Source organism: Micropterus salmoides, unplaced genomic scaffold (genome assembly GCF_014851395.1).
Source record: "Micropterus salmoides isolate LMB-PRFRI ecotype aquatic unplaced genomic scaffold, ASM1485139v1 Ms_hic_scaffold_14, whole genome shotgun sequence".
NCBI classification, from domain to species: domain Eukaryota; kingdom Metazoa; phylum Chordata; class Actinopteri; order Centrarchiformes; family Centrarchidae; genus Micropterus; species Micropterus salmoides.
The window spans coordinates 17,049,549-17,076,740 of NW_024040485.1; the positions used below are offsets into that span (position 1 = coordinate 17,049,549).

At 40.5% G+C, this 27,192-nt stretch overlaps 1 protein-coding gene across 2 annotated transcripts in view; it reads left to right on the forward strand.

Annotated features, from left to right (window-relative positions):
• Positions 1 to 27,192, forward strand: part of tnr (tenascin R (restrictin, janusin)) — a 208,595-nt gene that overhangs the window by 172,128 nt on the left and 9,275 nt on the right. For both annotated transcript variants that reach the window (XM_038718059.1, XM_038718060.1), the window contains 4 exons: positions 12,966 to 13,096; positions 19,964 to 20,096; positions 21,427 to 21,578; positions 23,804 to 23,900. In XM_038718059.1, coding sequence (XP_038573987.1) covers positions 12,966 to 13,096; positions 19,964 to 20,096; positions 21,427 to 21,578; positions 23,804 to 23,900 — 513 coding nt within the window. The remainder of the gene's footprint in view (positions 1 to 12,965; positions 13,097 to 19,963; positions 20,097 to 21,426; positions 21,579 to 23,803; positions 23,901 to 27,192) is intronic.

The following is a 27,192-nucleotide window of genomic DNA, read 5'->3' on the forward strand; positions in this document are numbered from 1 at the left end:
GAAAAGGCTGGACAACAAACGAGCTGTTTTCAGACAGTTCCAGTATTTTCTGTGGGAGATGGGAACTCCCTTTGGGCTTTTTCCCTTTGCAAACCTATTACACGCACAAAAAACGGTATATAACTCATCAAGGAGAGGGAAAAAGCCTAAAAGCATAATATGACAGTTAATTGGATGGATGAATAGATGGATTTATGGATGGATGTAGAGCTGGGGATTTGTTGTCATGTCAGTCAGTATATATTGTCACAGTCACATGGTTGTCATTTTCCCTATTGATTCGTTGCCAAACATCAAGAAGGTGGGTGTAAACTAATATGAACAGGAGACAAATGACAGAAGAAGGAATGAAACAGAAAGAAAGGCTGACGTGCTGTAGAATGGCGAGTAACTCCTTTGCTGAAACCCTGATGGACAATGAATAATATCCCTCATGCCTCAAGTGATGTGATTTAGTTTTTGCCTGCGTTTATATATTAACCTAAATCACCTGAAAATAAGTCGCGCATGGTGATGCTCCAGAAGATGCTGGGCCGGTAGAGCAGCTGGTATAGTAGGTGGTATTGTCTTAGTGTTAATTAATTTGCCTAGATATAACAACACATCAGTTCCAAGTACAAACTGTGGCCGTGACAATATCACAGTGGACATTAAATCACTATTTCTTGATTAGATTCAGAGGTGCGGGGGTGTTTATCTGAGCCTCGCTGCTCGTTTCAAGGAACGGGTCTAATTGCTGGTGTTTCAGAGTCTGCACTGCAGGCTTTAATGGATGCTGATGTTTCAGGTGAAAAACACAGTTTGTGGTGTTTCCTGCTTAGTCAACAGTATACTGTACATGATCCTTTTTTTGTGTGTCAGTAAGTAGCCAGTAGCCCGTTTGTTACTTAAAGCCTTGTTTGGCCATGAAGTGGATGAAACAGTAACAAAGTATCGCAACACCACCCACGTCTTGCTAGCTCGTTGAATCACAGCAGCTCTTCATCCTTAAGGGGTTCACTTTAAAGTCTCGTCTGAAGGACTCTTTATCTAACTGTCCAACTTTTGATACCAAAACAGAAGCACATGGCTTGTTTTGTTAATTCAACCAACCCTGTTGTGGCTAGTTGGGAAGAGGGATGTCCGTTTTTATAAGAATGACATAATTGTTTAGAAATAGCTTCACATCTGTGATGTAATTTGTTTTTAGTATGTTGTTGAGCAATGTCAGTTATCAACAGTTTATTGAATTGAGTTTCTAATCTTATCATCGGATATCGTCTATGACAATCAATGTTTAGTATACCGTTTATATTGGCGAGCCTTAGATGGATGTTTGCACTAGAAAAATTACAAGAAAAGGTGATACAGTATTATTCTGAGGCATTTTACAGTACAACTTATTGAGCTTTTCCTACACTGTGTGCACTTAACTTACGTAATCTTTGATCCTTTATCTCTGTGCAACACATGTTGCAAAGTCACATATGCCACAGAGGTCAGTATCTTGCTAGATTAAAATTGCAAACTCTGTTTAACTTTTGCCTGCTTCACCTCAAGGTGACCCACCTCTTTAATTATATTCACCTTCACCTGCTGCTCCATTGCCAGGAAAGTTTGGGGTGAAGGAATTGTTTCAGTTTAGCTGAGTTGCAGCTCTGTAAACTTAGTTTTTTCTACAGTCCTTGCAGGGAAAAAAAACAAAACTTTTCAGTCAGCAGAAGAGTTCAAATCCCCCAAGGAGTACCAGGACTACCTGTCCTGCACTGCTCAAAACAGAAAAAAACTCTAGGTTGCAGACACTTCAAAACATAAATGGGGCTCAGGAAAATTAGTTGTACCTGCAACCATGTCAATGCTGTACATGCATATAGTAACTCATACATAAACAAATGTTCTTGGCAGTTTAAGGTGATTCTAATTTGGAAACCGATGCTCTGCCTAGTACGTCATGTACCTGAGTTCCTTCAGAGAACGGAGAAAAAAAATCAAAAACATGCATTTCTACCCTGGTAAGACTCTCTCATATAAAAGAAGGAATTTGAGAAATTGCTGTGATGTAGGCAACATCATGGAGTGAGCAAAGAGAACAAGGATTTTGTTTTGTTTTGAATACCATGTCTTATTGAATCAAGCTAATGGTTGGGTGCTTGCCATTGTTGCTCTCCTCCTCTGAATGGAATAGACTAAATGTATTCCTGCCATGATCAAATCCTTCCATGCAAGAGAAGGGACATCTGCAGGAACTTTTATACCAGTATTATTAAGATATATCCTGCAATTACAGAACACGTGTATACTTATTAGCTCAGCTGAAACCTGTGATGCAGTTATTAATCAACACTTGCATCTTTGCCTTTTTCTGTTTTCTATTATGTATATTTATGTTGTCCTGGAAAAAAGCCTTCAAATAGGACAACATTCATACTTTACAGTTGAATTCAATAATGTGGCTCTTAAAAGCTTTACCTCATTTCACTAAGGAACAAACAATTCAATAAAAGGACAATGAGAGACAATCCTTGAGTTTAATCAAGGGCTACCCTTGAGCAAATATCAAATGTATCGTCTCTATTGTGTAAGACTTGCTGGACAGTAATTTGTATTTAAAAATCTCACAACACGTGTCTGCTTCCCAGTACACGCATACTATACTCTGTAGGCAGTATGTGTATTATGTGTGTCCCATGTAAGTACATGTGCACAAAAAAAACACCTGGAAAAAGTCTGACTAATGATGACATGTCAAACCAGGGGGCTCCTTAGTTAACTCCAACTTCAGAGGGATCTTCCCTTGTTGTTAATTAAACTTCCTAATTGAAATCTTAAAGCCTGTTCCAGTTGTGCTCACACAGCTTGTTTTCCCTGGCTGTTCCGCTCCAGTGGAAAATGTCACATTGTGAGATGGGCTGTGAGAGAGGACAAGACCATTGATTGGTTTGATCGTCTGCTGCTCTGCTCCTATCGGCCTCTCACTCTTTGAATCTTAGTTTGCTGCCCTGTCTGTCTGCGTAGCCATGGAATTAAGAAGTCCTGTTCATAGATGCATTCATCGACAGTATAAATGCATCTTTATAGGGAAATGACAGCAGCTAAGTGCCTGTGCCTCGAAATGTGTGTATCCATCTTAACCAATAGTCAAGTCAGTGCATTTATTTATAGAGCTCAGGTGTTTATCAAAATGCTATGCAGAGAAATTTCAAATGCAATAAAACAATTAAAATGAAAATAAATGGGTAAATAACTCCAGACAAAAGAACGACAATAATAATAATTAAAGCGGCCACTTAATAATTTAGGGAACTCAAACGCAGTTGTATAAAGATGGGTCTTAAGGCGGGATTTGAAAATTGTCATGATTTACTGATATAGTGGAAAACACATCACTTCATCATTATGATCATACACTCCCATTTAAGGTCTGTGGTTTGCATATAGAATATGCCATCTGAATTGGGGAGGGGGATTTTACAACTGCTGAATGAGCTTTTCAGCTCTCCCAGTTGAAACTAATAGTGAGTTGTTGAAAGACAAAAATATTCTGCAGAGCAAGTGAGGCTGAATCAACAAAACATACAACAGCATAGCCAGTCTTACCCACCCTCCTTGTCCCCCCAACATAAACCAACTTTCTTAGAAGGCTGTTACTCCAGTTTCTCACCCAGCATGATAACTGAATGTCATCATGTAGTGGAAAATGTCTCCATATGCATTTGTGTGCAGTTTTCTAACACTGCATTTGTTTCTACATCTCCATTTGTCGTTCATAGTTTCTTAACGAACTGAAGGATGATATCTGGAAAAGTTTTTTCTGGTCCATGGATTGTACAGCACCTGTGCAAATGTAAAGGCGCAATGTACAAGAGGTGAAGGGTCAGTGGAAGTACTCGCTGTCAGGTTTTGACTTTTCTTACTTGTTTTAAGGAATGATGGTTTCTCCACATGCATGCTGAACACAGCACAGAGAGGAGGAGAAAAGGGGAAGAGTCTGGCTCATATCAAAATGTGGCCACGACTGCAGCAGATATTCAGTTCGAGTATTTTTTTATTTTTGGGGGGAGGGGCGGAGTTTCTTTGTTGATTCCCAAGCCTCTTAACCACAGCTGAGAGTTGTTTTGTTGTCTAGCCTCCATGCCTCAAGAGTTCAACACAGAGTAAGACAGCTCCCCAAAGGCTGATATTTAAGCTATAGGGCTGGAAAATAAGGGATTTTGCTATGGGTGTCTCTATAAGCCTGTAGGCAGCAGTACCGGGACTTTTTTCCCCTCAGATGTGTCTGAGCCCACTTGCTGAGAAGTGCTTGGCAAGTTTTTGAAGCAGCAGAGATCCTTGCTGCGGGCAGCTTCACTGAGCTCTGGCTGATAGTTGCTCACCAAGTGCTGAGAGTGCTGCAATTACAGAAACATAATCTTCATTCTTCAGGCAATTTGACAGTTTAATGTACTTTTAAGAACTTGTGTCCCCATAAAATCTGTGCTGTTAATTGTTTTATGGTAAAATGTTTAGAACTTCTGCAACTATATTATTAACATTTTAATTATAGTATATTGATTATAGTATTTATTGTATATATTATGTAGAGTTTAATGCTATTTCTTTTGAATTAATTGCCCAAGCTGTAAATTTACTTTAGGAATGAAAATGTTATTGGAGACATATATTAGGTGTGGGATACCATCAGGTCAGCCACAGAGGGGTGAGATAAAATAAGGCTCAATTGGGGGGGGGTTTAGAAGGGAGTGGGGGAAGTAAACAAACTTGTGCTGTAGCCTACATGTCATGTGCAGACAGCATTCGTTAGTAGTAGTAGTTAAGGACAACAGTAGCATCTAACAGACAAATGTGACATCTGCAGGTATGTTTACATGCTGTTTAATGTGCTGCAGCCTTCAAGCCTGCAAACTGATATTAGTAGTAGAGCCAGACCGATATGGGTTTTTGGGGGCCAATGTTAAAGTGAAAAAGAGACAATTTATAAGCTGATATTTAGATTATGAAAATGATTTGGAGAGTAGACTCTTTTCCTGTATAAATTACACTTAGAACAGGCCAATTTAGAAAACTGTTATGTATGTGAGCTATAATACGTTTTCTTGAATGGATTATGTAAAAAAACAGCTATAGATTACAGTCTCAACAACTGATCATGTAAACAGTTGCACATCAACAAATATTTGCTAATAAGCATGTGTATTTTACCTTACACATAATCTGCCATAATGGCTAAATAGCATATTCACATGCAGTTTATCCCTTTAGCAGCACTTTTAATTCAATCCAAAGCCACGAGAACCATTTCTCAACCACCACCTGGCTCTAAAACAAGCCATTAGTGATACAGTGGCCCAGAGGAAACACTGCTGTTGAATGCATTTAACATTACATGACTGTCTACAATCAGGACTTGCAACTTTCACACTAATTCATATTTAAAAAAGAGCAGCTAGATAACATTGTAGGCTAGGAAACTGTGTTAGCTGTGATACTTATTTACATGTCCCTTCTGGTTTAATCATTTCTGACACACCGACAGACAAGAGGCTTGCAGATGTATTTAGAATATGTTAAACGCTTCATGCCTGAGTAAAGGATCCGACTCTCCATTTGTTTTTTAATCGTCATTAATCAGCTGTTATAAACGGCAATACCGATTTTAAGCTCATATCAGCTCGGCCAGTAAATCGGTCGCACTCTAGTTAGCAGTGCACCTTTTTAGCTTTATTTGTTTGGACGCTCAGCAAGCTAAGGTGCTGGACAAAATGTGTGTTCATGTTGGTAAGTAGGAAAGGAGACTTCAGCAGGACAGCTCATGTGGTTGTTGTTCAAACACTCGGTAATCTGTTGAATTAATGCAAAACAAGGGAGGCTACATCACAAAACCAAACAATATAAAATATAAATTTCTCCCTCTTGGTTTTTGATTTGGTTTTTTCCTCAAAGGAGAACAAGTTTACAGAACATATAAGAATGACTAGTAAATGCTATTTAATTTCAGTTGGACTTCAGAGATAATAAGGTGTTTTCGTGTTATTATACAAGTAGCATTTGGTTAAATTCGATTCGACTTCATAAAAACAAAAGAATTACCCATACATCATCCAAGCAGAGGCATTCACTTGCAAATCAGCATAGAGATGTGTTTCCACTCCAAAAGAATAACTTCCTCCTTCTTGTCTCCCTACAATAAATTGCTGCTGCCCGTGCCGCCTATACCCATCTGCTTCTCTGTGTGTTTGTGTGTGTGTGTGAGTGTTTATTTTTTTCCCTCGCATTGTTTACACCGTGTGTTAATGAGACATTAGATGTGGCCAAACCTATTCATCTCAATTCCATTGTTCAAAACTCCACATCTGAAGATAGAGCTTCAGAGCTGCCAGGAGCTCAGACGACACCTGCTCACCTGCATGGGCACACTCCATGCAAAGTTTAATTAGAGGGAGCAAGTGACAGAGAAAAGAACAAGGAGACGGATTTAACTGGACAACGAAGAGAAAAAATGAATAAAGACTACAAAGACATAATGAGGGTGGTTGAAGCCCCTCCATTTCTATGAATTGAAAACTCCCCTCCCGCCTCTTCTTTCTCTCATCAATCCCCCATGCACACATGATGCAGCAACAGTGTTCATCAAGCCAAGAGGAAGACAGGAACAAAAGATAAACTCTGTTCACTCTCCGGCACGTTGAGTTATAATGGCAGCCTGTCAGATAAGGAGGAAAGAAGGAGGTGGACAAAGGATAGGAAGAGAAGCAGAAGAGACAAACAGAAGCACAACTGGAGATAAGAAATAGAGTGAAGGAGTGGAAGAGCCCAGGTTGATGTGGGGATAGGAGGAAAGAGATGAAGGAGGAGGAGTAAAAAGCAGAAGCAAGATGCAGATGAGGTCAATAAAGACAAGAAGGTGAAGGGAGAGGAAGAGATTGGAACGTCCCATGGACTTTAGCGCAATCTGCAATGTGCTATGTTTATCTCAAACTACTACTCAGTCTCTTAAAACACTCTGCCCACCCTTTCTCTCAATCCCCATGTCACACAATGTGGATCTGCCCATCACTGTCTCAGAGAGAAGGCACCCCACATCTTTCAGGAGGATATCAAGGCGAGTACATGCTGTTAATTACTAAGCTGTCATTGAGCTTTCCATATGTGCACACACAAGGAATTAAACGATAGGAGAGTGTGTGTGGAGGGGATGTTGTACATTTTTCTTTGTGCGTGCAGAGTTGTGTGTGGTCTGGGTTCAATTTAGGGTTAGATGTGTAGCGAACAGTTAAGCCTTTGGCCCCCTCGAGTCCTCAGGAGAAGTGAAAAGTTCAGGCTGTTTATAGAAGCCCGTGTTCGTTTCACTATCAAGGGAAGAATGGAAGGAAAACAAAAGAAAGAAAAGCCAGAGAGAGCTGAACACAGAGAATCACAAAAAGAGACAGCCATGTATTAGATATCTTTATCTCATATTCACAGTGGTGACGTCGGATTGCCGAGCACACAAAGCGCAGCACTTTCAGCGCCCCCGCTTCCCTTACACAGAGCGCTGTTGGGCGACTTGCTGACGATGTGCCCCAGAGTCATGATGTAACTCCAGGAAACTGATTTTCCGAGTAGAAGGTCATCCATTTTTCTATCACACACAAAAATGAGTTTACAGCGTGTCACTTCTTCTGCTACTATGTCGAAAGATCAGATATTGACTCAAAAAAGGGTGATGTAAGGTGGGGAAATTAAGGTGAGTCTCCTTGTGATGAGTTTCAAGTATCAACAAAGACACTATAATCAGGCCATGTTTAAAGCGGGGACTTGGATGGGTGTGATGTAATGTGGGGTAAAATTTGGGTGGGCTTGCTGATCAAGTGCTTGAATGCTTTTGAGGCTGTGATACTCTTGTGACTAAACATGGAAAGGTGTCTCGCTGCTCTTCTTACTTAGTCCTGTGGGGATTTTACCCACCTCATGGAATACATTTACAGTATATGTGCAACTGGGCGATATGGCTAACAATTTTATCACAATAAAAACATTTCATTCCATATCAATATCACAGTAATGTTAAATCAGTTTTTATTTTAAGTTTAAAGGCAGGTTTTTATATTAATTATGTGGTTAAAGCTTTTCTTTAGGGTCAGAATGTGACAAACGCTTGATGCCAGACAGTGGATCACTTCACATATCTGAGGTAGAACATTCAAAACAATTATGATATAATCTTTTTTCAGAAATTATGATTAGTAAATCTTGTTTCAGTCCCTTTTCCTCAACTTATTAGAAAAATTACGTGCTAATTTGTTTGTGATCCAAATGAAATCAAACATTTATTGACGATATATTGAACATTTGTTATTGTTATTGAGGAAAATTGTATTGCGATAATTATTGTAGCATGTCTACATTGTTTAAATAAATTTATGAGAATTAATACCAAATTATGAATTCTAATATTCAGAAAATATTAATTCATAAATCCCTCGCGGGGCACCACCCGATATTCCGTTTGCCCAAGGCCTCGGGATTCCCTGAGTATGGCTAATAATTAGACAATTATTCACTAGTGATCAGTTAGTTAACAATTGCTCAGTTATCTTAAATCAGTCAGTCAGTCTCATATCGAAGGGGTAAATTCTCTTGGCAGGGACTTGGAGATAGGCAATACACACAATTCCTTCATTACAGTGGAGTTTATTAACTAACCAAGGTGATATAAAAATGCGGTTATATACATCAAAGAAATAAACAATGGCTAAACAATGAGGAGGTGGAGTTCTATTGTGGGGAGCATTTGACTCATACGGCAGCTAATGAACGCAATTAGATGATAATTCGGTTCGGTCTAGGAGTTTCAAGGATTAAATGTACTGGACTAATAGACTATGGGACATCACTGATCACAGAATGCAGGGATTTGGTCTTACTGCGTGTCGCTTCGCCCAGCCGGGTGCAGGTCAACGGCCTCACACTGGCATAGATCCGTGCGTTCTCGGTTAGGACAGCTTAAAACCGTCGGCCGGCCGCTTTCTCTGCCAGGGAATTGCTCCGGAGGTCCGTCTTTTGTCGGCTTATTGAAGAAACTTGCAGTGGGGGCCAACCCTGGCTCGGGTCAGAGGTTTGGTCATCCTTTGTTACTGCTGGCGTGAATTTAGTCATTTTTAACCTTAAATTTGAGCTGGAAAATTAACAGAGTATAGGATGACATTTCTTTATCATCATTTCTAATGGAAGTGTCAGAAAGTGTTGTGAACAAAGCATTGGTTACAAATAAAATGAATAAAGTGACCTTGCCGAAAATTACAACACTGCAAAATTCACTTATTTAGATTCTTTTCAAAAATAGCAACTACAACAACATGGTAACATAACTACTCAAATGGAATGGGGAGACCTAGTTGAGTGACTGAAAAATGTAATTAAACAAGGTAATTTTTGAGTCTTGAGGAGACAATGCTCTGTTTACACAAAGGAATTTAGAGCTGTCCTGGGTGTCCTGGAGTTCCTCACACCTGGGCGTGAAGAGGAGAATATCCTTTGATGTGAGGTAATTAAACAAAGAGCAAGGTCAGTTGCCATGGTTACATGTGTGGGGGGGCAGTTTAGGGTTTCCTGCCCTCTCTTACGAAGAGTTTTGATAGGCTGTTCATGAGAACGCTAATCTCTGGTCAGTGTTTCTTTGTCATTTTAACAGTCAGGCGCCGAGGCTTATCACGGCTGCTGCCAAAGGTGGCCAGTTTTATGATCAGACTGCCCAGAAACAGCACTTAGGGAGAGAAACCTTTCACCTCTTCCTTGGAGTCACTTCGGCTGTCTGAGTTGATATCGCCCCCCTCCCTTTCTTTCTCCCAGGGAGAGAGAAAGAATTTGGAGTAGTCAAAATTTATTTGATATAAAATGCACAAATCCACACTGTTGGTTCACAACATTATTGATTTATTGCCCAGCCCTATGTGCAAGAATTTCCCATTGTTAGTGTTTTCTTATGATTTACCTGTGCTTTCCCTTGGATATATTTTCTTTTAATTGCTTAGAAAGTATCTACAAGATATCTACAAGACACATTTTCATTTTCATTTTATGGCACTCATCTCTTATCCGTTTAGTTTCCAGCTGCTATCCTTTATTGAGGACCAAATTTTCTAGCATGTTATTGGTTTTCACGCATTAGGATAAGCATGAATCTTACAATCATTTTCTTATTATCAAGAAATCATGGAAAGACCAAACCAAAAATCTGTTTATTCTACCATAGTCCCTGTGTAGCTCGTCATAGACCTACACTGTTGTCCAAAAACTATTAGCACCTCATTCAGCCACAACGTTGCACTGGATGACTTGTTCCGTCATTACACTTAATGTGGGCACTCTAGTTTATTTTGAGTCAGATCCCACATAAACCTTCCTGCTTTTTTAAGTACTTACTAGTACACCAAATGTGTATTAATCCACAAATGTTAAATAGTCCCAGTTTGAGTAGCATTTGCTAAAAGAAAATACAGAGTTTTTGGAACATTTCTTTTGCCTTGAGTTGTTACAGATTTACATCTATACAATAAACGGTAGTAATGGGTAGTAATGGGGGTCCTGATGGTCAAGTGGTTTAAGACCGGATGCTTACAATGACATGGCAATGCCCCTCAGTGTTTACTTGGACGGGTCGCCCAGGTATATTAACGGCTGCCCAAGTATATCTAGTGGCCTATTTCTGCATTTTGCAGAGAAACACATACAGAGTTGTTATTTATTATATTACAAGTTCCAGACACTGTGGATTTTTTATAATCACGGACCAGGTAAAGCAACGGTGAACACACCAGTGCAGATGTCATTCGTTAGCAAGCTCATTAACAAGCCTCCTCCACATGTGGCACACCTGCTGCTGTAAACGGAATCGCGGGTGGAAAAACCCAGAGGACGAATTGTGTCTTTTCAATGACTTTATAAAACATACTGCTGAAGGGGAAAGTCAGCAGAGCAGACACATACAGGGGAGAGAGACAGAAAGAGGTAAATTAAAATGGTGAAATAAGAAATAAGCTACTTTAAATAGAAAATATACCCTGTTAACACGCTACCTCTCCCCCTCCACTGCCCAAGTTCTCTGTCATTCAGGGAACATTTGTCACGTGTCATCACCAAGTATTTCCTGTCTCTCGCTGCACTGTCAAAAAAAAACATTCAAAAATCCAAAGAAATATTGAGATAACACACCATCTTGCACAGGGTCAGCCTGATCCTTTAAGTCTTGATTCTGATTGATGACAGCAGCACACGTGTGGTCCTAGTGACAAAAAGTGGCAAAATAATGAAGTCCTTTAAAAGATGGCCTTCAGCAGTATTGGCCTAATGGATTAAATAAACTAGACAAGTTTATATAATCTTAGCATCTGAAGTTTAGTTAAGAGGTTTGCTTCATCTACTGCTAGGTCTGTCCAGAGATTGAAAACCTGGCCAGTCAGCCCCATACAGGTGTGTGTTGATGTGTGTTTGCATAGACAGACTGATAAATGTACCACCCTGTAGATTATCTTTCGGTCAATTGTGGATCTAAATTACCGGTTGTTAATTTATATCTTTAAGGCCTAACTTCTACTGCCTGCACTAGCTCTGATTATGTTGCTGCTGCTGACATTATTGCCTTGTACTTCTCTCCCAATACTAAGTCAGCCACGGCTTGTCTTCATTAACTATTAGTTGATCAAAAGCCTGCAGACACCAGACCTTGAATTCAGTTCACTTTATTGCCATGTATAAAACCTCTTTGATAATTTATTTAATGAAATACTTGTACGATGCATGTTCTTAACTTGGAAGATAATAAATAAATAAATACAATAAAAGACAGTACTAGTAACCTTGAAAATTATAACCACAAGAAGTAATAAAACATTGTTACATTTTGTAAAAGTACACTATTTCAGAATTTTTTGTGCATGACGCATCCAAATCCTTATTACATGATGCATGTGTGCGTGCGTGTGTACATGTGTGTCTACAGCATGAGCATGTGTATGTGAATTATTAAACTGGTTAGCCTTTTCCAGAAACATGGAATAAGAATAATGTGCGAGCGGGTGTCCTTGATGAGATTTCAAAGAAAACATTCAAATAAATTCGGTGCGTTTTGCCTTTTATGCAGTGAGAACACTCTCAGCAGAGCAGCACAAAGTGCACTTGGCCAGAGACACCTCTGCCTTAATTGAGTTGACCTAATGTGAGGAATGCAAAAACATAAATTCTTCAGTTGACTCTGATTCTGCACTTTCATAATTTCTGTAAGTCCTGAGCTATATCAGCTATAAAATCAATTTTTGGGACAACTGTGAAACCTCCCTCACACGCTGAACAATTTCGGCAAAGTAACAAAACAGTTTCTGCCTGATTACCCCAGCAGTAACCTCACACTTTAAAATGTCATCATGTAATGAGAAATTATATGTTTTTTTGCCCAAAGATACTTTGTGCTGGAGTGAGTTTTTTTTTTCTCAGTGTGCAGTGTTAAAAAGGATTCAGACCACACAAAAGCGAAAGAATCCAAATGGACCAATATGGTTTCTTTGCCCACCTGCAACAGGCAGTTCTGTCAGTCACTCAAGCAAAGGAGTGATGGATGGCACACTCACTTGTACAGTAACTCACTGAGTTTCTAAAAATGGTACCTGTGAAATTTTCTCCAGCTTTTTTCTTACTTTCAAAGAAAGTCTGTCATTGTTAACAGTTTTGATATCAGGTCGACACTTACACGTCCATATTCGCACACTCCATCTCTCTCACTTGTCCACCCCCTCCCCTCTCTGTTTCTCTCGTCCTCTCTCTCACTCTCTGCTGTGAGTCTGCATCTCACTTTTTTATTAGTTGATGTTTTTATAATGCCTGGTTTTAGGGGCTGCCGCGGCCCCCTCAGCAGCCCTGCGTCCCACATACATTCCTCCAGAATTAAACTAAGTTGTAGAAGTAGAAAACATTCTGAAAATTAAAAAGTTGATATCTTTCTCTCTTTCTGGCAGCCATGGACGCGCCCCTGAACCTTACAGCCAGTGAGGTGAATCATCGCAGCGCTCTCATCTCCTGGCAGCCGCCAATCGCAGAAATTGACAACTACATGCTCACCTACAAGTCAGCTGACGGCAGCCGAAAAGTATGTAGCGCACAAGGCATGAGGTCTTGTCTCCACTCTGTCTCTTACACACATACACAGATATACACATACGAACTGTTGACATCCTATGTACTGTAATTCCATGTATCTATTTTATCTGCAGCCAAATTGTGTTTCCATATCTTGTGGTTCTAGAAATCCTGTTGAGTACCCATGCTACAGCAAACTTACTGTGTCAGGGAGATAAACTGTATTTTTGTTAATCCACACACCTGAAAATAGAAACTTAATTCTGCAGATATTGTACAACATATTGAAACCCCTTCTCGGATTTAGAAAGTAGAAAATGCTCCCAGTTTAATCAACTTATCATACCAGAGTTGAACATTGTTCAGGAAGAGGAAATTATTGCAGAATCACAACTTTATGACAAGCACTTCAAAATTCTAATTTTATCTTTCAATCATGTAATCCCTTGATGTGGAGCGTGTGAGCGTTTGGGGACACACACAGATTGAAACCCACATTAGGGAACTACGCAGTGAAATTGCCTGTCTAATAGTAATATTACTTTTTATGTGTCTCAGTAGAGACATTGTTTATTTTGATTAAACTTTTTGATGTGGCTGAGTAATAGTAATAAAGCACATTCATAAGACCTTTGTGGAACACCACCCCCAAATCCGCTTGTTAACAAATTGACTAGAACCATTTCCCATGATGCCCTGCAAAAGACTCCATTTTATTGGAAATTGGATGTCTGACACACAAACACACACGCAACCACATGCACACAGACTGTCTTCTTCAATGCCCACTGTAGTGGCATGTTCTTATCAACAGTCAAAACACACACACACAGTCTGACCCTGAATGTGCAGTACTGCTGTGTGGTGACCATCGGGTGTCACTCATGCACAAAGAATGTAAAAGTAACACTTGAGATGATCCTATTTTTCAGCTTTCACGTACTACTAATGCAAACAGACTTCATTTGTATTGTTCTTGAAACGATTCCTTTCTTCATTCTGTTGATCCCAAATTCTGCCTTTTCATTTTTACTACAAAACAGTGCTTTGTTTCTAAAGAAACATTTGTCCAGAAATATTAAGGCTTTTACATACAAGTGAAATCAGCATGTTGTATGCCATTTTTAAGACTCTGCATACATTTGCATGTTAAGTCAGACTGAAATTTCTACAGCATACATATCTGCCTAATACATAAACATAGAGCATACAAATCAGTACCCAAAAGGGAGAAATTAATATTTAATTCAGTTTCATTACGCGCTCTGTTTTACTATGAATGATGAAATTTATTTCATACAACCAATCAAATTGTCCTCTTCTGTTCTATCAGAGGCAGACAGTCATACTCACTAACAACCAAACAGCCTGCTGCACAACACAGGAGCCACAGACTTTTAACAACCACCCACATTAGATTCCCTGCTAAATACGCCCCCTGATTTAACTTACAAATAAACTTAGCTTAACTTTCAAGCTTACAAACAAGGACACACACATCTTGTGTTGCACTTTGGGTTGCTGAATGAGAGACCAGACAAACATCCACCGCAGGAAAGTGCACTGCCAACGTCAGCTTGCAGGTTAGATAGCTAACTAACTGCTTAGCTGCCTCACATTAAAATAGGGTGACTATACTTTGGTTTTCAAAAAACAGGGCAGTAGGGGCAAGAGGCAGACAGACACCCGCAGTGGGTGGAAGGTTGGGGCTCAGGGGGTATTCAAGGAATTGGTGGCACCGTGGCAATTTGTAGGGGGGTGGTTGGGGGTATTGAACTTTAATATGGCTTACATTTGAGTTCTAGATTGCTAGCACCTTTTTGACACTGACCGGTACACGAAAGAGTAAAATGTATAAGTGCCTGTAAGGTTACTGGTCATGGCAATGCAAAAAAACACAATGAATACCGACTGTGGAAAGCAAAAGCCAAATCTCGGACATTTTGGGCAATTTAGAAATCCTGGCCAGGCCCATTTTTTAGCTCCGAAAAAGAGGACGTACGGTCACCATAATTAAACAGGTTTCAAAATTAGCTGCTAGTGTTACATCGGTCAGTCTTGATGTTGGTGTTGTCTTCACTGCAAACAAAACCCTATTGGCCCATAGCTAGTAAGCTACCGTTTCCAGCCTAAATTAGTTTACTTTGTCTGTCATTCACCTGTCGTGATGGGCTGATTATAAAAATTATTAACAATACATTTGCATTTTTACAATCACTTTGATATTATTTTTGACTTGAAAAATACTGACTGATTGTGATTTCAGTTCACTGCTTACATGTAGGTTCCTTGTTGTTAATTACATAAAGTACTGTTAATGACATAGAGTCATTTCTTATTAAATTGATGCATTAAATATAAAGAGAGGTAAAAAGCTGGAAGATCTTGCAAACCCACTTGGAAGATTTAAAAATATATTTCATGTTTTAGTCTTCTCACCAACTTTTTATCATATTATTTTAGCTTGTATTCAAATCTGCGTTCACCACAGTGAGCTGCCTCAACAAGTGCAACATTTTGAATTTGTTCAACAACAAATGAGTCATACCACTCATGCTCTGAGCAGAAATGATTGCTGCGGATTGAAGTGCTCCTTATGAGAGTTTCTTTAGGCTGTCTGTGCTTGAGGTCTGGCTTGGCTGAAAATATGCGTCAGCGTTACTTGTAATCTAACTGGATGTTGGTGAGCTTACAGCTGTTCAGCCAGCTTCCATTCTTACAGATAATGGACTTAATTTAAGCGGAGTAGTTGAGAGATTAATTTCTTATCTAATTAAGATTAACTAAATACTTTGTAAATGCATGTATAATTTTTTGTTCATGCCTGGAGTGAGAAATCTCCCCATTCACACACAAACACAAGTGTAAATACGCATCCACCAAACATCCAACCACTCAACCAAGGAATCAATAGCGAATGTATGAAGGTATGTGTTGTCCTTGATAAGTTTTGCTTGCAATAAAAATCTTATCTTGACCCTGAAAACCTGGTGGGAAAATGTCACAACCTCAGAGACAGACACCATTTACCAGCTGCTTCCCTGCATAATTCACATGGACACATTGCCTGGATATGTGATTCCCCCCCCGCCCCAAACTGACTGAATATTTCATTTTTTACTTGTTCATATTTAATGTGTACGCAGGGCAAACTGTAACACACAAGAACACAAATACATGCATAGACGAGTTCACATTTCTGTTAATCAACTGAGTGTGGACTGATTTCTCATCTAAGAATGGGATGTCACAGAAAGTACTCTCCTTATGACGTGATCAATAAAAGAGGATTTGTCAAAAACAAAAGGGAGGTAACTTTGTTCTGTACTGTCATGACTCCTTTACCAAAAATAGAAATGTTTGTTTCCTGATTGCTTAGTAGCTTCTCAGCTTGGCTGAGTCTTTTATCTCCTTCCCTCTGTCTAGTTGACCCCCCGTTCTTCTCCCGCCCCCACCCGTATACCCTTCTCTTTTCTCGCTTCTCAGCATCTCTCCTTTTGTATCTTCTATGGCATTACTCACTTTTCACATGTGAAAGATTTGCTGCTTTTCTTTATCACTTATGATATAAACAAAGAGTCTTTGGGCTTGGAACTGCTGGTTGGGCAAAACAAGAAATTTAAAGAGTAACTTTGGGGTCTGAGAAATTGTGATGAGAAACTTTCACAACTTGTTGACATTTTATAGACTAAATGATTAATGATTAATTGTGAAAATCGTTAGTTGCAGCCCTAATAGTTGGTTAGTTTATATTTCTGTGTCATGCAAGGCATAGCCCATCCCATATGGGATTACAAGACACCGATGTTTTACAGAAAGCAAAACAAAACATCAGGTACAAGATTATAAATTATTCTTTATACTTTCAAATAAAAGATTTATGTAGAAAAATTCCAAATGAACTGTACACTGAAAAGAACTGCTGCAAGCCTAAAGTTTGTGCTGAGAATTACGTAGTTTTGTAATTTTGTAGTTTTATTCAGTGGGTGGTGATGGGGCAGTGGATAAGACGCATGTTTGGTGTGAGAGATCTGGGTTCAACTCCCGACTCCCACACGTCCACCAATGTGTCCCTGAGCAAGACACCTAACCCCTAGTTCAGAGGTCACTAATAGGCATACCACGGTCCAGATCACGTTTCTCACTGAACAAGAGAAAGTAGGAAAGTGTATAAGAGGGAATGAAAGAGAAGAGGAGGCATTAAAGCTGTTGAGAGATGTGTTGAATGTTAATTATAAAATTGGTTGAGACTCAACTTCAATCCCTCAAAGTTAGTTTTTATTATTTTTTCAAAAATTGAGCAACAAATAAAATTTCTTTTAAGATGCACATTTACAAAAACTTTTTTTAATTGCAGCCATTAGATTACTTAAATTTTGAATTTGTTATTAGATTAGTTATTATCCCTTCAGTTTATGTGAAAATAGTGTCTGATTTGACCTTTATATACAGTCTGTGGATTTGACATTTGTCAGTTGTTGACTAAAAACATATGCTGATAAGACTTGGCTATACGTTATGGTAGGCTACTGAATGATAACGCAAGTTAATGTTCTGGACCTTTGCTTCGTGAAATTTTCTCTAACTGGAGCTCTTTGAATTTTAATTGAAGACCCCTGCCCTAGTTTCTCAAGAGGTGTGCTGCCTCTGATATATATAGCAATTTTAAGTTGCTTTGGATAAGTGTCAGCTAAATGCATAAATGTAATGTAACGGTGTGTTTCCTTTGGTTGCCTGTCATTGGCAACATATAGTTGCTATAACTTCCAGGGGAAGCATGAGATACGTCAGAGTGAGAAAGGAAGTAAACTTGAATAAAATTTATTTGATACATCACCTTGTCCGTGAACATGATTTTTGCCTGCGTCACATCAGATAGACTTTCATCGGCAATAGTGGTTATTTAAGAATGAAGACAACTCCTCGTTGGCTTGGAGGGACCTGTTTGCGTCCCTGTTTTGCTTCGTTGGCCTCGGATCCCTGCTTGCCCATTTCTCTGTCGGCCAGTTGTTGGACCCCTCTGGATACTGAGGTATATAGTTAGTTTTAGTTAGTTAGGATGTGCAGTGTGGGTGCGGGGCAGGGCTGTGCTCCGGTTTGTTCTGGGTTTGTGCCTGGAGTTCTCGGCCCTTGACGGGAGGGTGGGTTGTTGGTGGCATGCAGCTGAGCTAGTTGATTTTGCCTCGTTGCTGGTTTGGCTGGTGTTGCACGGCGGCCGGGGGGCGTGCTGGGCATGGGGGATGTCGGCTGGCGCCGGCGGCCTTAGTTTTTTCCAGCGGTGGCCTGTGCGGCGCGTTTGCTGCCGGGCTGGGACTTGCTGCTGGTGTTCTCTCCGCTGGCTTTCGCTGTCGTGTTGTTCCGTTTGCTCTCTCTCGTTTGCCCGACCTCGCACGCGGTATTCGCGGGGGGCTGCTGGGCATGGTGTCGCCGTGCTCGCGCAGTGTGCGCGTTGGGCTCGTCACTTGTGCATTGGTGTTGATGATTGCGTGGCATTTGGGCATTTTGGTTGTTTGCTGCGCGGCGGTGGGGTGCTGGATGGGGGGGAGCACTGGTCTATGTTGTGTGCGCGCCGCGGTCGGTCCGGGCGCTGCTCTTCCGCGGGTTACGCTTTTTGCGTTCGCTCGGCATTACGTTGTCAACTGGCATTTGGGTCGGGGTCTTCTGCGTTTGCATCGCAGTGCATCTGGGAGTCTTTGTTTTTTTTTTAGTTTTTTTTTTTTGATTTATTCTTTTTATTTCTCCCACCCCTATTGGCTACTGGGGTTCTTGCCTGCCTGTTACAGTCGTGGCGTCCCACTCTCACTAACAACTACATTCTTTAACAGGCTTATGCGCACACACATGTACACACACACATACAGACACATTCACCCACACACAGACACAAACAAATTTAGGTTGTCCCTGGTAGAATTATTCCTGACGCCTTTCTTTCAGTTACTTATTTAAATTAATTATTATTCCAGCTGTGTTGTGTTGCTTATTTAGTGTGTGTGACTGTTTCTTGTTTTCATTGTTCTCTTAGTTGTCTTAATATGTCAGCTGTTCATTGCTGCTGTTCGGCTGGTTGTCTTTTACTATTATTATTATTTTTATTGTTTTTTTGTTTGTGTTTGTTTGTTGTTGTTGTTTTTCTCCTCCCCAAGCCCCCCTCTCTGTTCTATTGCAGGTTTCGTTGCTTTCTGCAATTGGTGTTTCCCACAGCTTTTCCCTGTTGTCCCCACCCTCCATCCCCCTTTCCCCCTTCTCTTACAGGTGTTGTCCTTTCTCTGTGCTGTCTGTTTGTGCCCCCCCATCCCCGTGTCTGCCCCCCTGTCCGGCCCGGTGACAAATCAATACATAATTAAATAAATAATAAAACAGACAAAGGAGTATTTTAATACTCTCTTGTTAAAGTAAAATCTGTCTGGCACAAAAAAAAATAACAGAAAAAAAAAAAGAATGAAGACAACAAGTCCCATAATCCCACGCTATTTCAAGATGTACAACTTCTGTAATTGTTTTGATGTGACAGACCCCTAGTAGCAGAAATTACATACTGTTGGTTTAAACTAACCGAATATCCTTTTTTTAAATTTGTACGGCTAGTTTGAGAATTTTGGGCTACTGCAGTGCAAAGCAGGCCATCAAATATATTCAAGGTTTCTTTGTTCCCAGCGCTCTTTGTAAAACTCACAAGCTCAATGCAGTGTTTTATCAGTGACTTATGGGGATTCTAATATAATTTAGTTTTAACCCTGAGGTTTTTACTGAATACACATTCAATTATTACTTTTATAGAAGGCAATTTCACAGGTACCACTTTTCTTTGTCTAATATCTTTTAACATGTATGTGAATGAATTTGGTCGTGTGTGTGTGTGTGTGTGTGTGTGTAGGAGCTGATCCTAGATGCAGAGGACACATGGATTCGACTGGAGGGATTGGCTGAGACCACGGAGTACACAGTCAAGCTCCAGGCTGCAAGAGGACTTGACACCAGCGCTGTTGTCTCCACTACCTTCACCACAGGTACAGTACACACACATCCAGTCACATGTATTTGTGTTCTTTTATTTAAGCCTGGAAAGAGATTCTAACGGGGTGAGTTTTCTTGGCCCCACAGTTTTTTCCCTTCTGGACTGCATTTCACATTACTGTCACCATAACCAAAGGAGCACAATAATGGGTCCCCAAAGTCAGGCACAATTTTCATCTCCCCTCTCTGTAGCATAGTGAGAGAGACTTCCCATTAGGCTGCACCTGCAGGGTGGCTGTTTACAATCCTACAGCTCAACAGTGTGCTCTAATCTTTGTGCTCAGCGTGTAATTGGATGCTGGATATGTCACTCAAACAAGGGTTAGGAAGCGTCAAGAATTTGCTGATTGCCTGAAATTTATATGAACATGCCAAAAGTAACATATTAATATCCATAATTTCCACCAAGGTAACTTTCATTTAAAACTGTTTTAATGGATATTTAAGGCCACTTGGGGGCAGCAGAACAAACTCTAAACACAATATTGGGGTAGTATCACCATATAAAGACATAGAAAACCTCATAACAAACAGATGCTCACTTACAGATCCAACAGACACGGAGCAACATTAGCATTCATTTGGAGTCATATGTCTGATGAATGGAAGGTCAATATTGACTCTACTTTTAACGCTAAGATATAACTTTATTAATCCCCCGTAGGGGAAATTTCTGAAAGGGAGGGGGAAGGGATATTTATTCTTTGCATTTAACCCATCCTATTTAGGAGCAGTGGGCTGCCATCGTACAGTGCCCAGGGAGCAGTTCGGCATTCAGGGCTTTGCTCAGCGGGTATCTTCAGCATGGATCGGGCTGGACTTGATCCAGCAACCCACCAGTTTCCAAGCCAAGTCCTAACAGACTGAGCTAATGCCACCCCTGTTTTGGGCTCCCCCAACTCCTGAGGGAAATATATGCTCTATAACAGCTAAATGCTCCACTAGTTCATCATCTAACTTTGTCTGTTTGGTGGTGTTACCCACAGTCGGTTTATAAGAGCTTTTTCAATTAAAACAGCTGCCTACTGTGACTGAAAACAGGATTGATAAAAGCAGTGAGAATTAATGAAAACAGTAAAGTAAAAACACTGCTGTCTGGAAATAATTGTCTATGGGTTCGTCACTACAAACTCATTTTAAATTCCTCACAGAATTTAATCCATTGTTGAAATAAAAACATCAATTACTGCAGCTTTAAAAAATACTATATAATTTCAAGTTATATCCATGCAGTCTACATAAATCTTTACAAACTGAATCATTTCAAGTCGAAAGATGGAACAAATAAGCAAATTATAACCTACCTCCTCTGCTTCTCTCCAGGGAGTCGTCTGTTTGCAACACCTCAAAATTGTGCCCAACACCTGCTGAATGGAGAGACGCTGAGCGGCGTCTACACCATTTACATCAACAGAGACCCCAGCCAGGGTGTGCAGGTGTACTGTGACATGACCACTGATGAAGGGGGCTGGATTGTAAGTCACTGTGAAGATAACGCCTTCTTTTAATAGCACTTTTGCCATTTATGTGCAAATGATGTGTATGTTCTTGTTGACCTTACTATGATCCCCCAACACTGCTGGTACTCAACAACTGGCAGACGAGCTGAATGGCTTTTATGGTAGGTTTGAAAAGCTCACAGTCATACCTCTCCCCCACTCCAACACCATCTTCAAACAGTCACCTTCCCCCTCTGACAAGCTGTCACCCCCCTCTCTGACCCCTCATGATCTGTCAAGAGGACGTGAGCCAGCTCTTCCAAAGGCAGAAGATCAGGAAGGCTCCTGGCCCCGACTGTGTGTCTCCATCCTGCCTGAAAAGCTGTGCAGGCAAGCACACAGATCTTCAACAGATCACTGGAGCTGTGTGAAGTTCCCTCCTGCTTCAAACGCTCCACAATCATCCCGGTCCCCTGTAGTCATGAAGTCCTTTGAAAGACTGGTGTTGGCCCACCTGAAGGACATTACAGGCCCCCTGCTGGACCCCCTGCAGTTTGCCTACAGGGCTAACAGGTCAGTGGACTGCATCACATCCTGCAACACCATGACTCTCCAGGGACATATGCAAGGATCCTGTTCGTGGACTTCAGCTCGGCGTTTAACACCATCATCCCGGACATCCTCAGCACCAAACTCACCCAACTCACTGTGCCAGCCTCCACCTGTCAGTGGATCACAAACTTCCTGACTGACAGGAGTCAGCAGGTGAGGCTGGGGAACATCACATCCAGCACCCGGACTATTAGCACTGGCGGCCCCCAGGGGTGCGTGCTCTCCCCTCTGCTCTTCTTCCTCTACACCAACGACTGCACCTCAGGGGACCCATCTGTCAAACTCCTGAAGTTCGCTGACGACACAACGACCATCGGCCTCATCCGGGACGGTGACGAGTCGGCCTACAGACGGGAGGTTGATCAGCTGGCTCTCTGGTGCGGCCAGAACAACCTGGAGCTTAACACGCTCAAAACTGTGGAGATGATCGTGGACTTCAGGAGCAGCCCCCCCACTCTGCCCCCCATCACCATACTCAACAGCCCTGTGTCTGCTGTGGAATCCTTCAGGTTTCTGGGATCCACTATATCCCAGGACCTAAAGTGGGAACCCAACACTGACTCCATCATTAAGAAGGCCCAGCAGAGGTTGTACTTCCTTCACCAGCTCAGGAAGCTCAACCTGCCTAAGGAGCTGCTGATCCACTTTTACACAGCCATCATCCAGTCTGTCCTCTGCACGTCCATCACTGTCTGGTTTGGATCTGCCACCAAAAAAGGACAGGAGCAGACTACAACGGACAGTCTGGACTGCAGAAAAGATCATCGGTGCCAACCTGCCTTCCATTCAGGACTTATACATTTCCAGAGTCCAACAGACTCAGGAGCGGTTTCTTCCCACAAGCCATCACTCTGATGAACAGCAGATTTTTGACTCACGGTGTCAGGAACAATTGTGCAATAATCCAGTAACTCTGTCTCTAATCAGCCACCTATTTACTGGCTAACACATTATTTATTCACCATTCTCTATTTCAGTGCTGTTCATACTGTTATATTGTAGATACTGTATATCAATCCACCTACCTCAAGTCATTACTCCTGCACAAACTACTTATACTTATTTATTCTAGCATCCTTTGCACTATGCTTCATTGCACTGTGTACATGTGTACATGTATATGTACCTGTGTATCACATCCACCTCCGACATGTACATACTCCTGCATCCTTTGCACTCTGCTCACTGCACTATTTGTCAATATGTCTATATTGTTTTTGTTCATAGTGTGTATATTTGTGTTGTCTCATTGAAGTCTGTGTCTGTTTTTATTTTATTTTTATTATTGTGATTTTGTATTTTTGTATGAGCACATCGTGAGCAACGTACAATCCTGAGTCAAATTCCTCATGTGTGTACACATACCTGGCAATAAAAGCTGATTCTGATTTTGACATTTTGAATTGTTTAATTTATTATCGTTACTATTATTTATATATTTACCATTATGATTCATCTGAGGATTCATCTGTATTTTAAATAAATACATAAATGCTAATGTAAGAAACTGTGTCAGTTAGGTTCAAAAGAGGAGGAAGAGAGACGGGAGGAAAGGACTTTATTGGATCAAATATAATACTGAATGTCCTTGTGATCACAACACTGTTATGTATTTTTCTCATCTTGTCTCATCATATTTTGGTGTTCAGGTCTTCCAGCGTCGTCAGAATGGCCTGACAGACTTCTCCAGGAAGTGGAGTGACTATCGGGTCGGCTTTGGAAACCTGGAGGATGAATTCTGGCTTGGTAAGATTCTTACTCCGAGATCATTAGTCTAGAGAAAGAATGTGTAGTGTCGTTTCAAATACAAGGAGTTACCATCACTTTTTATTTTTTTTTTGGCATAACAACTTCTCTATTTTAACATAACTTGGAGGATATAAAAATCTGTAACATCTCCCTCAATTAAAATAAGGTAGAACCTGGTTTGTCGCTCTACATTTAATTATATTTTTCTTTATAAACCTAAAATGATACTGATTGATAGTAGTTTTATTAGAAAAGTCACAGGTAAGGACAGGTTTGCTGCTGCCTTATTTCAACCTAATGTCACCCTGCCCAATATATTTCAGCTGTATTTCATGGGCTGCAGGCTGATAGTGCATCGCAACCTGCCACAAATTTAGTTCAATCTCTGTTCCAGTTTTCTGAAGGCTGTATTGCCCTCTTTATCTACACGCCTTCTCCATGACCGAAGTGGATTTAATAGGTGCAATCAATATAAGGTCATGGCTTTCACTTGGTTTCAATTGATACATCTATTTTATGGAGAGGCATGAAGTTTCCAATATCTTGTGCAGGCAGTATAGCCTTTAGATTTTTCCCTCATCATTTCAGCACTCGACTTCACAAAGTCTATCCGATTCATTACTGGATTCTCTGAAAGATCATCTCTCCCTGAAATGACTTGGTAATTGTTTTTAGCGTCACTCTGATTCAAAGACAAAACAACAGAACATCCTCTCTGTTTTGATGGACTGCTAAATCCCCCCTCCCCCTGTACCCCAATCTCATTATGAAGCAATAATTATATTCATTAGAAAATGTGCAAATGAGTCATGTTTCTTCATGGGCCAGTTTTTGTGTTATTGTTTTGGTGCAGATGATTAAAGCAAAATATTACATGAATATTTCATTCACTGAATCAGGACCTTGAGAAGAATGTTTTTTGAACTTTCTGATTAGAGAAATGAAACAACACTGGGGGGAAATTTTAGGGCATTGCATTATCACCACATTATAACAGATGGAGGGCTGCTACTTTGCAGCTGACACATACTGGATCATAACACAAGATAGCTGTGGAAAACTCTAGTCCATTAGTGACTAAGCACACTGTAATAGATGAAACTATAAAAAGAGCAGGAGTTGGCAATATAATGCAATCTGATAGAAAAGCATGCAATTCTTGTTGTCTTACTTTTAAAGCTGTATGTTTGCAGTGTTGCCAAGTTGAATTGAATAATAATGGCAGCTGCTCCTGTTACTTTTGTACACCACCACCGAGGGTGTTCAAAGGTAGCTCTTAACATTTTATCACAATAGAAAAAGTGGGATTGCTGTCTGCTGGTATAAATTAATAATTTATCAGTTTCTGTATTTCATACAGAGAAGAAGAATATTGGACAGCACAACACACAGGAGAGAAAAACAATCCTCCTTGCACACTATACAGTGTAACATAGATATACGGATACAGTGCGCTGTAAAAGTCACAGCAGTGTTTTAGCTGTTTCTGGCAGACACCTGAAGGCATCATGTAGCTGCACTTGCCTCATATTTGGCAGGTTTATAATGACTCTCTCTGTACAATATGATGTGAAGATGCCGCAGCATATCTGGTTCAGTGAGTACAATAATTCATCTGACCCATTTCCACTTTCGCTGATTCAGTAATAATCTGCCCTCTTACCAATTCTGGACGCAGACCAGTCCAGGGCACCTCCATCTCCAGGGCCTTGCATGACTTTTTTAGCCATATTTCTTCTGTCCTGTACAGTACTCTCTCCTCTCAGTACATAAAAGCAGCTTAATGTCACCTCAGGGTGTGGAGCATCAAGAGCTACTCTTTGCGCCTGTGAAAGCTTCTCCCAGTGATTACAGATAACATGCCAGCAGGGAACACGGTAGCCTCAGAGTATGGCCCAAAATGTCAAGTCTGCTGTTTGAAACTGACCCATTTGCCGTCTGATATAGTGGTTAAAATGGTTGTGAGCAGGGGACCAAGTTGATGGGACAGCTGGGCCTGTTAATACTGTCAAAAATATTTGATAGTACAACAGTTCCCATAATGCTTTCGGAGATTAAAAGAATTGAAGCCTTTGGCCACCATCATGTTGATTTTTTGCAAACAGGCACCAAACGTGACGATATTTGGACAAGACGGTGGCGGCTTGGTTAGCTAGGTGCAGCTGTAATTTACTTTAACTGTGATTTTAACCGGGATGCTTATTTTGGCTAGCAAAAAAACAGGCTTAAAACTAAACGTACTTACCGGAAAAAATTTAGTTTACATAGTGCAGTGATAACATACTGATAACATTTAGAAAGTCTAGAAGGGCTGTTAAATCATTTAATTCCCATTCAAGTTAGCTGAGAGCTAAACCAGAAGTTAGCCAGAAGTCTCTGTTGCGCTTGCTCCATGAGGTGGGGTTAAAGGAAATGCGAGTGCGTTTGTTCCTGTGGGGCTGCACAATGTGGAAGATTCAGGTAATTTTATACCCGGAAGTCCGACTTTTTTTGGCTTCATGAAACACTGAGCAGCTCCTTTAATTGCCTCCATGAGCTATGTGTCACATTGTTAATAACTAACTTCCAGAACTACACATAAAGTAGAATTTTCAAATGCAGTTATAACAAGTTATAACAAGTTATAGCAATTGTTTGGCACAAATATTAAGTATTATCCATACCCATTATGTCTGTGTTCTTACATATTACTGGCAAAACCCTAAACACTTAACCTTTTGGAAAAAGTAACTACTAATACAACTGTTCTGAATGTCTCCGCAAATATATATTAGGCGTAGCTACTTTCACATCAGTGTTGCCATGTATTATTTTCTGTGTTATGTCCTGTGACTGTGTTTGCTGTGCATTTCAGTGTTAAAATGTATCATTGTTATAGGAAGTAAATGGTATCGTCACACAGATGGTCACTGCAGTTTCAAACCATCTGACTTTCACTCTTCTTTCTACAGATTAGGTCGCTGTCATAGAGAGCCATTATAGCAAACATTTAGCTAATCACCGCCTCTACACACAGAACAGCAATATATTGAACAGTATGGAACCATAAAAATCGATATTAAATCCACTCAAACTGAAAAGAAGAGGCATTTAACTGGTCAGCTGTAAAGAATATGGAAATTAAGCTTTCATTATTATCTGTTACAGTTTGAAAACGGGCGTTTTTATTGCTGCTCTAGGGCAATCTGTTCTCCCTGCTCGCTGACCTCAGCCAGTTTTAAAGCTGAACACAATGTCAGTTTGATGATGTAATAACAGAGAGAAACCAGGGTGGCTGTGTGCAAGTGTG